Source organism: Hirundo rustica, chromosome 12, assembly GCF_015227805.2.
Source record: "Hirundo rustica isolate bHirRus1 chromosome 12, bHirRus1.pri.v3, whole genome shotgun sequence".
Lineage (NCBI taxonomy): Eukaryota > Metazoa > Chordata > Aves > Passeriformes > Hirundinidae > Hirundo > Hirundo rustica.
The window spans coordinates 11,122,759-11,136,139 of NC_053461.1; the positions used below are offsets into that span (position 1 = coordinate 11,122,759).

Sequence of the window (13,381 nt, forward strand, 5' to 3'; positions counted from 1 at the left end):
TGGGCACGGAAGCAGCATTAGACACTTGCCCAGGAGCCCCACGTGCAGTAGCCAGCACGGGAAATGCTCCTGGGTGCCCCTTCCCTGCAGGCAGCAGGTCAGCAGCGAGCAGTGCCAGAGCTTCACGGTGCTCTGCGCTGCTCTGGCTGCAGACAGGTGACCACACAGTCATGGGGATTTTGTCTGAAGTGAAGTCATCAGATGTATTTCCCTATCTCAGCTTCAAAAACAGCACTGTTTTGTATGGAATGAGTTTGGCTAAACAGTTCTTGCAGTGTTAGAGAGCTCAGGTGGAAGAGATTGTTTAATATTACCCCTCTTTTTTTTTTTTTTTTTTTTCTTCTTTTTCTGTGTAGAAAGCAGAAATATGGCAACAAAGGAAAAGCTTCAGTGCTTGAAAGATTTCCACAAGGACATCCTCAAACCTTCCCCCGGCAAGAGCCCGGGGACACGGCCTGAGGACGAGGCCGAGGGAAAGCCACCGCAGCGGGAGAAGTGGGCGAGCAAGATCGACTTCTTGCTGTCTGTGGCAGGTGGATTCATTGGTTTAGGCAACGTCTGGCGGTTCCCGTATCTCTGCTACAAGAATGGCGGAGGTGAGTTTTTATTCCATCCCCAGGAATCTGTCTGTCTGCCCTGCACCCACTAGTTTTCTGTGCCTTCATCCAGTTTTTAAGAGGATTGTTCATGCATCTGTTTTCTGCCTCCCTCACCAGTCTTCAGGAGAGGTTGTTTCATCGTTGAATCGTTTTTATTAAAACTTTATTAGGGAAAAAAATCCAGCAATTTCAAATGTTGTGCTAGTGAACCTTTCCTGCTCTTTACTTCTGCTACAACTAAGTTTGAGTTTTAACCAAAAGATATGCTATTAATATAGACCAGTAGGAATTCAGACCAGGGAATTTCAGAGTAAGAGCAGTCTGAGCCATGTGAAAGTATTGTGTGCCTAACAATCTGCCATTGTTGTTGGAGATACTCACTTTAAAGAGGTAAGAAAATGCCCTTTCCAGCCTATACTCATCCTTTTTGCAGAGAAAATAAGCAAAAATAACCCAGAATAAGATTATTGCACAGTGGTATTAAAGTATCAAATACCTTTGTTTATATGTGTCCGTTGCCACTTTTTTGATGATCTTGCGTAAGTTAATTCATTTCATCTCATTATGTACTATTGTATTTTCTCAACAGGTGCATTTCTTATACCTTATTTCATTTTCCTGTTTGGGGGAGGTCTTCCCGTGTTTTTCCTGGAGGTGGTGCTAGGACAGTATACCTCCGAAGGTGGAATTACCTGCTGGGAAAAGATCTGCCCTATTTTCACTGGTTAGTACATGTTGTTGTGCTTTACTGCTTAAAGACCCCTTTGTAAACCATATGAAGCGGCACCATTCCCCTCATGTCCATTAACTCAGCTATTTGCCATAGTAATTAAAGGTATGATATTGGTTCCTGGAAAGGTAGAAGTCAGAGAGTCTGAAGAACAAAGTGAGGTATTGATTCTGATGCTATCAGCTTGTTAACTGGCAAAACTGCCAATAACCAAGAAAGAAATGGCATATTATGCCTTTTAAGGCAATTGCACATTTTGTTTACAGGTATCAGAGAAAGTGTTGTCTTGGAAGGTTAGATGGCATTAATGAAATCATCTTTGAAATGTTATTTTGGTCTGGAAATCAAAATCCCTCTTCCATGTGCAAGCTTATCATTGGCATCATCCGTCTGCTACTGATACAGTCAAAACCTTGACAGCATTTTTTGGTGGGATTCAGGAATAGGGCGTTGATCATAACTGAGCAGGTCCAGGCAAATGTTGGCCTGATATTATCAAAGGGCCTTTGCCTGCTCAATGCTCACAGGAACAGTATGGAGGCTGCTCTGGAAGTTAACTAGAAGGAACAATGAAAGTTTAGAAAAATGACAGAGGATGCTTGTGTGTAGATTACCCTTTACAGCTGGACAGCACAAGCAGAATCATTTGAAATAACCACACTAAACATGTGGCCCTGTTCAAATTGCGTTTGGATGTGGGCGCTTCACACTGACATGTCTCTAGGTCTGCCACTGTTGCTTTTCTAGGCATCTCTCTCCCCTGATGTCACCCCAAGCAGAAGTGGGGGTTTTCTCTGAGGCTCACCCTCCCACCTGGTACTCAAAATGCTGCTGCAGCAGATGTAACTGTGCTGCTTTAGCTTAATTTTCTTCCTTCTCCTCCCACTTCTGTGAAAATTTTTTTGGAGGAGGAGGAGGAAGGAATATTCCTTGTTTAAATAGCAATCTCCCAGCCATCCATAAAGAGAAAGTGTAGCAAATGTGACTAGCTGCATATGCTGAAAGAAATGCGGATGTACAGAATAAATAGCACTTACTTTGCTTGTTTCCATCAGACATGAAAATAATCTTTGGTGATAAAGGCTCCTGCTGCAATAAGGTTTTAGATTGTAAGATATGAAGCAGGTATCCCAGGTGCTGGAATATCCATCAGAGTGATGTTTAAGGGAGCCTTAGAGGTTCTTGTGAGAGGCAGCTCTAAATTTTTAAGTTTTTATTTTGCCTGTGGTTCGTAACTGGCAAACTGTATAAGCAGAGATTGATCCAGGTAATCATAAGAGCCACAAATACCGTGCTTCCTTTGCACAAGTGAAATCGAGGCAGAAACAACCACTTTCACATTGATTCCTTTTTAACTCATCCAAGAAATGTATTTTTTTTTTTTTTTTTTTTTTTCATTTTTCCCACATAGGCTGAGCCCAGACGGTTGATAATTGAGTGGTGCAGGTGCTGTCCTGCTAGCTGCTGCCAGGAAAGTTGGCTTGGGGAACAGTGTGGCAAGAATGAGGTTGCCCACATAAGATACCTAAGAAGTGAGATGCTGCAGCAAACAAGCAAAGCCTGATGCCTTGACTTTTCTCTACTAAAACTTTAAATAGCTGGGTTAGTGTTAAGTTATGTAGATTCCTTCAGTCCTCCTCTCAGTGTCAGCAAACCATAGTCAGAAACTCAGCCCTGAGTGCCAGAGATGGTGGCAGGTCTGTGCTTATGTGTGGTGGAGCTGAGTTTCCATCAGCAGTAGGGTAGGGCAGGATACAAGCCCACAACGCAGTGGGAATGGCACCAGCCCCAGCAGATCACAGGGTGCAGCAGCTGTCACATCTGCACGTTCTTCTTTTCTCTTCCCTTCTTTCCAGGAATTGGTTATGCTTCCATAGTGATTGTGTCCCTTCTGAACGTGTACTACATTGTGATCCTGGCCTGGGGACTCTATTACCTGTTCCAGTCGTTCCAGAGCGTCCTGCCATGGGCACACTGCCACCAGAAGTGGAACACGCCGACCTGTGTGGAAGACACTCTCAGGAAGAACAAAACACTTTGGATATCGCTGAATGCCACTAACTTCACATCTCCTGTCACAGAGTTTTGGGAGTAAGTACCCCCTCTTCATGGTGACTTCAGGGAGCTTTTGGTGGCGTGCCAGAGGTCAGTCCTGAGATTTTTTGGAAGCCCAGTGGGGAGTGTGAGACAGGAAAAGAAAATTGCTCTGCATGTCAGTTTTTTGACTAGTGTTTGCTACTGGTTCTCACCTACCTTGGGACAGGCTGCTAAGTCTGGGCATGGTGGAGGCAGGTGATAGATGTGTAAGTGTATTTATCCTAGACCCTACAGGGAGCTTTAAAAGCCCAGTACAGCTGCTTCTTCGGAAGAAAACTTGTTTCCTTCTTGGCTGGATTCTCTAAGTGCGGTGGGAGAACACAAACAAGTCACTGCAGATGCCCTGATAGCAGGGATTTACAGTGGAAACAATGACAAATCATCGCCTTTGTGGTTGCCTCTTCACCAGCTGTTAGCATTTGCAGTACACTTTGTGAAACTAACACATCTCTCTTGAGTCTGACAGCAATGTAAGGCTTTTACCTCAGTAATAAATCTGACAGAGGTGCTGAATGTTGTCCTGTATTCTAGGTTTCTCAGGTCATCCCTATCACATTTTCCTCTGCAGTCTCTGAGGAGACTGTTTTGCCAGATGCCTGAATTTCATCAGTCATAAGCTTCTTATTCTCATTTCTCTGTTATTTTTCAAGTTTTAAATCGTATTGCATAATGTGATCTCTGAACAGGCATGACCTCAAAACTCTGTTTATGTAAGTGTCAAAACATAGCAGCAGAGGAAGACACCTGTAGGGAAACTTAAATTCAAAGTATCTTCAAATAGCTTACTAATAATTTTTTTGCTTGCTTGCTTGCTTGCTTGCTCAGATAGTCACTTATGGGTGGAATCAGTTTCTGGCACAGCTTGGCTTTTTCAGCATGTTTAAAGTGCAGTTTCATCTCTGATCAACTTGTACCTACTTCTCTATTTTTAAAAATAAGCATCAGCCAAAGCCCCAGCAGGAATCATGTTCATGCTGAAGATCTTTGGCATGCATTAGGTTTAGAAAAAAATAGTCTTAAGAACTGTGCTAAAATTTGTAACATGAGAGCCAAAATATAAAGGGACAGATTGAATCTTAGGTTGGTAGTTTGTCAAAAGGCTCTGGTGGCTGGTGTGAGAGAGACGGGGTGCAGGCTCTGAGAGCAGAATTTTCACCACGAACACTGCACTGCTGCTTTCCCAGGTGCCTTCCTCCCTTGTAAATATGGAAGTCGGAAAACAATTGTTGAATGGTACCTTGGGATAATTTGGGGGAACTGAGAGGCAAGTTGCAGTAGAAGAGAAAGCAGCTCTCGCTCCACTGGGCTCCCCCACAATGACTTGGGACTGAAGGCTTGAATCCAATTGAGTGGCTGGTTTCGTTATGTGTTCCACAGTCTTGTCAAGGCCTCCAAGGAAGCAGAGGTCCACAGTGCTGCCCCTGAAATAGTTGCTCCCCCAGACTCCCAAAGCACTGTGTTCATCGCTGCTTCTGTGCAGTAATTTTGCTGACAGTCCTCTTGTACCTGGGACAGCTGTAAGCTTGGCAGCTCCTGATGTGGCCATGGGATTGTCCTGCTGCTCTGGAAGCTCCTACTCCTGCACTACACAGACTTGTGGGCCAGGTTATCTCCCTGGAGGCCCCAGGCAGCATGTTCACTTTGGGAGACTGAAGATACCGCAGCAGAAAGGAAAAGGGCGGGGGGCTGGGAAAGGGATTGTAAAAGAGTGAGGTCTCCAGCACACTGGGGAACAGTATAGCTCTCAGTGGGTAACAACACAGCAGCCGTGTGATAAAGAGTTGTATGGCCATGTGTAAGGGGAATGATGTCCCTGTGGGAGCACGTTAGTGATGGAGCTTTTAGTTAACTTCCCTCTAAGTGAAACCTAGTCAGAAGGCTCTGCAAGCTGAGCCAATTCCTCCTGTAGATGGAGTCAGGCTGGATCAGCCTGAGGCTGGACGACAAATCCTTGATCCTCTCACACTTTGCTGTGTTCAGCTGTGCCCTCACTGTGTCTGTAGCAGAGTTGGAGCAAAGGTTGCTCAGCGATTAGGGCTTCTGGAGTAGCTCTCTCTGCACTTTGCAGCCCCTTTAGCCTGTGTCCTCAACAGTTTTAGACATCATAAGCTGAACTCTTCCCTGGAGTCTTGCTAGGGAGGAGTTTGGCTTTGTAATCCTACTAGGACAGACATACTGCCCATAATTCACTGTTTCATAATGGGCAAAACTGCCCTTAACAGAGCAAGCTGCCTTCAGGAGTCATGACACTTAGAGGAGTATTAAAAATAGCTGCTGTCTCTGCATAAATAACTATTGATGTCTTAAAGTAAGAGCAGAGATCATGCAGCACTCTTGTAATTAAAGTAGCATAGCTTTCACGTGGTACGAGGGCTGAATATCCCCTTATTTTTTTATTTTTTTTTCCCAGCCATGCTACTATTCTTTACAATTCTGAAATCAAAAATAGTTTTAAGAACTCTCAGGTACCATGCTGCCATAGACAATGCTGGCTGCCAGCCAGCCAGCTACCGACATTGAAAGGACAGGTAAATAATTAGTCTTTAACTGAAGATATCCATCTGCTTTGTGGCATAATTCATTCCAGTTTAATTCAGAGGTTTGTGAGTATTTGGTTTCTGAAACCCAATGCCATTTTTATTGTGTGACATTTATATAGGGTCCTCATGAGTACTGCTTTGTAAAACTCGTGCTGCCCAGGTATAATTGACCCCATAGGTGCATTAACCTCTTCACGCTGAACTTCTCAGCCTGGCTGGACGGACAGCGCAGCCTGACGTTTCAGTTCATTTGAATTAATGTTTTGTGCAAATCATATGCTTGCTTGAGCAGTAGTAAAAGAGGGTTAAGAAAATCAGGCTTTATATCAGGAGACTTATCTCTTGGTATCACATGCTTCAGGTCTTATTTCTGAAGGTTTTATTTTGAAGTTCAAAACCTTAAAGGCTTACACACATATTAATACATAAGGGATAAGTGTAATAGGGTAATTATGGTTGAACAAAACCTCTGATTGTCTGGTGCTGGCCAAGTGTTTATAAATATTTTGTAATCAGCAGACTTTATTCGTCCAAATCCTGAGAAAGACCATCACATGCTAATGGCATGTAATCCTAAAGGGAGCAACACACAAAAAAAAAAAAAAAAAGAAACAAAATCTAGAGCAGCTGTCTCTGCCTTTAAGAGCAAACTTGAGAGTTTTTAAAATTGTTTCATATTCTGCTTTTAATATTCTTCTGTACAAGCTCTTCAGTGTTAACACTTCTTGTCCATCCAACATGAAAGGGTGCTTCACCTTTCCTGGTTTGAAAGGTCTTGTCTGCATTCACTTGATTAATGAGCTGGAATATCCCCCAGGGATTGCATAACTCTCTTCATTTTATTTTTGTTTATGTTGTAGAGCCAGTTGCAGCTCCTGTTACATTTCCATATTGCACACACTAGAACATATTAGTGTTCAAGGGTCAAGAACTCCTGTTTACAACGAACTCAGACCCAGCCTGTTGTCCCATTGATTATATATGAGTGATAGCTAATGACAGCATCAGACTGTAAATCTGAATGAGTAACAGCTCCGTGTGTCAGTGGTGTGAAGGTAGCTGAGTGGGCTTGGCTGAATCTCAGTAGCATGGAGGTTAAGTAACAAAATTGAAGAGTTATCAGCACAGCCCAGCTCATGCTCCTTCCTGAACTTGAATTTACAGGGTCACAAATCCAGGTTGAGTGCTTCTGCAAAAATATGCAGGGCTAGAAGTTACAAAACAATTGTAATGCTGAAGTTCCCCTGGTAATTCTGAGGAATTGTTCCTTGAGGAAGTCAGTCTTGGTGAGATGGGATAGGCAAGAAAAGCATAGAAAAGCAAGATGTCTGGCTCTCAGTTGCCCGCTGGGATGTCCTCCAAAAAATCTTGAAAGAATTGCTGGGGCAAACTCTAGGAGAGATGGCCACTTACTTTTAGAACCACAGTAAAAAGCAAAGAAGTCTTAGCTGAATGCATTAAAAAAGCTCCCCGTTCCAAAAGGCATTTGCAGTTAATTATTCACGGTTTCCTGAGAGCCAACTCTAGAGACTGCCTTTTTAATATGGACTGCCCCTTTGACTGGAAAATTGCCGTTTATTTTTTAAAAGGCACAAAAGGTTGCAGCTGAACTTTGTCATCTTATAAATGTATTTTCTTCTTTTGTATATGTGCAGCAGGTTTTTCCTTTGTTTCTTTAGGCTCAGGTGAAGCAGGACTGCAGCTTTATGCCAAATATTCATTACTGAGGGGTTTCTCGTAACTATTGAATAGCTGTGCTGATTAGGGCAGGCTTACCCTGTCTGGTGCCATTAGTCCTTTTCCATAACAAAATACACACATGTTCAGAGAGAATAAAGCATTTGGTGTGAGAACACGGTCACACAGGTAATCCAAGTGAGTTTGGCAAACAGCGACTCAAAAACAGATGGGCGAGGGTTTGAGTCTTATTAAACTGGTCAATCCAGGGCTTTTTCCAAAAACTAATTGCAGATTTTCCATTAGTGACTTCATTCACTATTATTTCCATGGTAATAGCAAAAAAAAAAAAAAAAAAAAAAAAAAAAGAAAAAAAAATCATTAGTTCAGGGGAAAACCAAACCACCATGGTCTGTCTTGATCCCCACACAAAGCTGTGCATGCCATACACATGGGCCTGACCCAGTACAGCACCCAGACTCCTCTGGGCTCTGCTCTCCATGACTCTGGTGAATGAAAGTGGCTGACTTTTGCAGCTGTCTGAAAGTAAAATTTAACTAATGATTAATAAAAAAAATTATTAGGTAGCAAGTTCACTTCTGTAGTCTTGGGGCAAGGGATTTCTGTGGTAATTGAAGTCAAAACTTTTCCTTGACTCAAAAAACCTTGCAGAAACTCTTCAGAGTTTACTGGGTTTGTTTGCAGAGGAGTTTCAGCTCAGTGAACAGTAAGAAATAGTTTGTTCTTTTACATATTTGACAAATGAAGTGTTGAGCGTGACAAGGTCTGTGCAGTGTGTGAGGACAGTGTATGTTGCATGAAATTATTTGAAAAATAGTTTAAACTAAGTATTTAATGGTAAGCCATGGGAATTTTGAAAAGAGAGAAGCCTTAATGAGTATTTCCCCTCTGGATCAGAGTCTTTTAAAGGTCAGATGACGGTCCCTTAAAACACAGCTCAGGAATTACTTTTTATTTATTAACCTAAGTAAGGGAATCAAGTTTCCCAAATAATCTGGTGTTAGCTAAATGAGACCCCAGTGCTGGAGGTGCTTGAGAGCAGGCGGCAGCACTAGGGCAGTGTTTGTTTGGGGGCTTCAAGGGGAGAACAGATAATGCCTCCAGCCTTCACCCTGCAAAGCTGCATGCCCTGCCACTTCCCTGCACTGCTTTTTCCCTTTCCTCCTTGTGGCAGCCTTGCTAATAAACTGAAAAGGAGCAGAAACATGTGGATACAGATCAGCTGCCAGTGTCCATGCTGGGGACATGGTGTGTACTGCTGCCTGGCAGCTTCACTGGGGCAAGTTGGTCTTCGATTTTCAAAAAAGCAGATACTTTTTAATCTCATATTGGGGTGGTCATAGGCTGCTAAAAAGAGCTTAATTTTTTTAAATGTTGTTCAGTATATTGAATTAAGGAGTCCCACAGACGTAGGGGAGATGTAGGGTTCCAAAGCACAGCTTTGGTTACAAAAGCCACTGACTTAGCAAGTGTTTTGAGAGCAGAGATCTGTCTGTGCATCAGCTGCCCTGCACACCATCGTGTATTCTCAGCCATCACAGCCAGAGTCTGCATCAACTGAGCTCCTGCATTCCTCTCTTGTTTTGTTTCCTTTCACGTATTCAGGCGCAATGTGCTGAGCTTGTCCTCGGGAATTGAAGATATTGGTATTATCAAGTGGGATCTAGCACTGTGTCTCCTCCTTGTCTGGGTGATATGTTTCTTCTGCATTTGGAAAGGAGTCAAATCTACTGGGAAGGTAAGTGCTCTTTTACCCATTCTACAATCATTGCAGTTAGAGGTGTTAGGAATACTAAAGTAATGCTGTTCTTGAAGATATTCACCATTTCCTGGGAAAACTGTATTTTTCCATTGAGTAAGAGAGGAATTCATATTCAAGTGACTTTTGAAGGTCATTACCAATATTCAAAATGCCTCTGAGTCAAGTAGAATTTACTGGAAGGGCATCAAGAAGCAGATACAAGCACAGATTGTGCCCCACTTCTCATCTCAGCGGACGAACATGCCACTGATGTCCTGAGTGCAGGTCTCAGGCTTGTGATGGGTTGTGTTCTGCTCTGTGTGCCTGTGTTCTCACTCCAGTAAAGTGCAGCAGGATGGATGTTAACATAGCTGTGGTAGGGGCGTTGTGGATGCACATTTTCGAAATTTCTCTCGCTTAAGGAAGAGCTCTGTGTAGACACACAAGACAGAACTTAGGTGCTCGTTCAGGAGCATTATCACTAACAAAGATCCTGCATAGCTTGTGGGTTTGGTCCCGTCACACGCTCTTCAGAGTCATGTTTTCTTGTAAAGGATAACAGTTGCATCACTTCTGAACATCCTTCTCTATTGCAATTCTTGGTCAGTCACTTGTTGTGAAACATAATACTATTCCCCTAGCATTCAGTAGAGGTTTTATACCTATTTTCCTAGGTTTTGAAGCTGTTGTGTTTGTGTAATTCTTAGCTTTCAAACTTGTTGCTTGCGGCAGTGTTCAGATAAGTCTGACAGAGGAGGAGGGATCTCAAGGTACTAAGTTCCCCACATTTCTTCTCATCTAGGTGGAAGGAAGTGACCCCATTAGCGCCCTTCCTAAGAAAAAGGGCACAGTGTGAACTCATCTTTATGTCCCCAAAGAAGTCAGGGGAAGAAATTCCAAGTGCCTCAGCTGTAGAGAGAGCATCATTTAGCAGTTTTAGCTTGTTGCATACTGCAGAATCAGCCAGGAGATAAAACTTTGTAGGAAGCCAGACATCAGGAGTTCCACTGTTGACTAAACCACTTGCTTTACTGCAGTTTCTGCTTTGCTTTCTGTGATTTTTATCAATGAGCCTCATTTAAAAGCTGGTGCCTTACCCTGGATTCCTGCCGCCTTTCCCCTGAAGAGCAGCTTCCACACCTCTAAAGCTTGCATTGACAAAAATGTTTGTTTCTCTATTCCTTCCGACTGATGTGACTCAGTGAGGAGATTGTACAAGTTTTATAGTAAGGGTGGGTGCAGTAAATCTGCAGCAGCAGGGTGGAAGTGAACATTTCTGCAGCACCTTTGGCAACCCTGGTGTCTGCTCAGTAAAGGCTCCGGTAGCACAGAGCAGCATTCCAAGCTCCCTGTGGTACTATTTCCACCACCCATGAAGATAAAAGGTTGAAAACTGGCCTGTTAAGATTAGTTATCTAAAATTCTGTTGTTCTCTGCAAATGCTGCAAAATGGTCTCATGTCTAGAACAGGGTGGTTGGTAGGAATTCTCGCGCCGCTCTCTGCGGCGTCGGAGCTCGTGCGGGTGTGCAGCCAAAGACCAACAAAACCATTGGACGGTCTCCGGTTGACTCCATTAGCTTTGGGGTCAAACAAAAGTAAACTGTAAACTCTAATGGAGGACTTGAATTATTTGAGAAGTCTAGTTTACTTTACTAGAGGTTGTTTATAGCACTTCCCTGCTTTCCAGCGTGTTAATGGATCTTTGGAGAGCAGGGTGGAGATGCGGGGAAGATGTAGTTTTAAAATCTTTTAGTAAAGCATTGGACAAATAAGTATGAAATCATGATGAAAAATATTCAGTTATGCTTAAGCTTTAGATAATGTGCTTAAAAATTCCTGCGGCATTGTGAGAGAATCTCTACCTGAAGTGCAAAGACCTCTCTGTGAGTTTGTGTTCATTCAGTTCCTGCAAATATGTCAAAGTTTTTTTTTTTTCCTAAGAAAACTTTTATTTTTTCATAGTCCTGGCCTTTTTTCATAGTCCTGGCCTATTTAAAAAAAAAAAAAAAAAAAAAAGAAGATGCAGGAATCCCCCTTTTTTCCTGGTTCTGGTGAAACTAGGCTAATGTGCCATACAATTTATTTGTGGAAAATATACAGAAAATTCAAAGAGAGAATTTAAAAGGGCAAGTATGAAAAAAACTCCTTTCATTCTGTGAAATGAACCCAGCTCTGTGAATTTTTATGGCAATGCAGGCTTTGAGTTCTCCTCATTATTCTCAGAGGACACACTTATGAAGAAAAACAGAGCATCCTGGGAGCCTTGGAGTAGTTAAGCAAATTCTGGAAAACAAAAATACATTTTAACTCATGGCAGAGAGCTGTAATTACCTGGGGGAATCATCTGACTCCAAGAAAAATGCCCTTTCTTGGACAGTAGTGACCGTAGCACAGCAGTTATATAAAAAATGAGAAAGCACTGATGAGCAAAGAAAGCAAAATGTTAGAGGTCAAAAAGTGTGGGTCTAAAGATAGAACTGTCCAAATGCAAGCTCAATTAACCCTCGTGCTGGAGATGAAAGCAAAGGGCTCTTTCATCAAATGAATGAGGAGATAACAAGAAGAGAAGAAGTAGGCTGTTATTCAAAGAGAGTGGGAATAGAGGTTAAAGATAATGAAGACATATTTTCAAACTGGATGAATAGCGCCTTAGTTCCCAGTAATGATGTTGCTGAATAGGCAGCAAGGGCAAGAATGAAGTTACAGGACTGGGAATTACCACTTTTGAGGCTGATGCCAACCTGAAGGGCTTGATGTGTTCAAGGAGATGGGAAGGGGGACACAGGAGCCCAGACTAAATTACCTTTATCTCTGAACACAGTCCCTGGGGAAGCTGACTGTAGGAGCAGTAGTGGGGCTGCAGAGCAAGGTCAGAAGTAGCAGCAGAGCTTACGAAACAGTTTGTAGTTTGTAAGTTTTAAAGTTCCAATAGAGAATGAGGTAATAATGTTTCAGGGGCCCTCAGTGAGGAAACCTTTTCACTTTCCTGGCAGAGGTGCTCTTGTCATGTGAGGAGGACAAATGCAAAGGCAGAATTTGAACAAAAGTCATGAATTGTATAAAATCATGTCTGAGTGATGTGACCATTGACTGGCCCCTCTGGAGGGATTCATGCATTGCCTTCAGGCCTAAGGCAATAAGGTGTTAGAGACCATTAAACTAAAAGTAGACACAGAAACTCAGGTTGGACCGTTTTTAGGTATGAGGGGGCTTTGAATTCCCACTGTTAGACCTCTCTTGGTTCTGGAGCTTTGGCTACCACAGACTAAACATTCCTTTTTTTCTTTTCTTATTTTCAGGTAGTGTACATCACTGCCACATTCCCATTCATCATGCTCCTTGTTCTACTCATCCGTGGCGTGACCCTGCCTGGAGCTGCAGAAGGCATCAAATTTTATCTCTACCCTGATATCTCACGGTTAGCTGACCCACAGGTACAGAACCAGGAGTGGGGAGCGGGATGATTTCCTGTGCAAAGGGGGACTGTGGAGGGTGATGGTGCTGATGCAATGGCAATCAGGTTTTTTTCCACAGTCTTTAGAGGTCCAAATATAGCATGAACTTTAATGTTGGGTTATATTTTCCAGAGATCTGCTTGAGAAGGTCACTGTTAAATGTGTTAATGCATCTTTCCACATGTATGTTTGTGTGTGTATGCGTGTGTATTTTTTTTTGTGTCAAAGGACTCTGAGGCTGTAGACTCTGTCCCGTAATACAATCTCAGCTTTCTTGTTGGTAAGGTAAGAGAGATGCATTTTTTTAATGAGGATAGTCTTTAGTTTCAAAGGAGAGACACGTGAGCTTCACAGATGGAACAACAAGCGACAACTGTGAGTACCAGTGTCACTTACCTCCCACTGCTCAATAGGAGGAGATTGGGAGAGAAGTGAATGAAATTATAGAAGAATGAAAAGCCACGCAAAGGTGGAGAAAATGCTTTCTGAGGCACAGGAACTACTGTTTGCTGGCTAGTGG

General features: G+C 42.8%; 1 protein-coding gene across 8 annotated transcripts in view; it reads left to right on the plus strand.

The window, feature by feature from the left end:
* Positions 1-13,381, plus strand: part of SLC6A6 (solute carrier family 6 member 6) — a 58,045-nt gene that overhangs the window by 23,974 nt on the left and 20,690 nt on the right. For all 8 annotated transcript variants that reach the window (XM_040075996.2, XM_040075997.2, XM_040075998.2 and 5 more), the window contains 5 exons: positions 357-596; positions 1,189-1,323; positions 3,186-3,420; positions 9,270-9,402; positions 12,706-12,840. In XM_040075996.2, the coding sequence (XP_039931930.1) occupies positions 357-596; positions 1,189-1,323; positions 3,186-3,420; positions 9,270-9,402; positions 12,706-12,840 (878 nt within the window). The remainder of the gene's footprint in view (positions 1-356; positions 597-1,188; positions 1,324-3,185; positions 3,421-9,269; positions 9,403-12,705; positions 12,841-13,381) is intronic.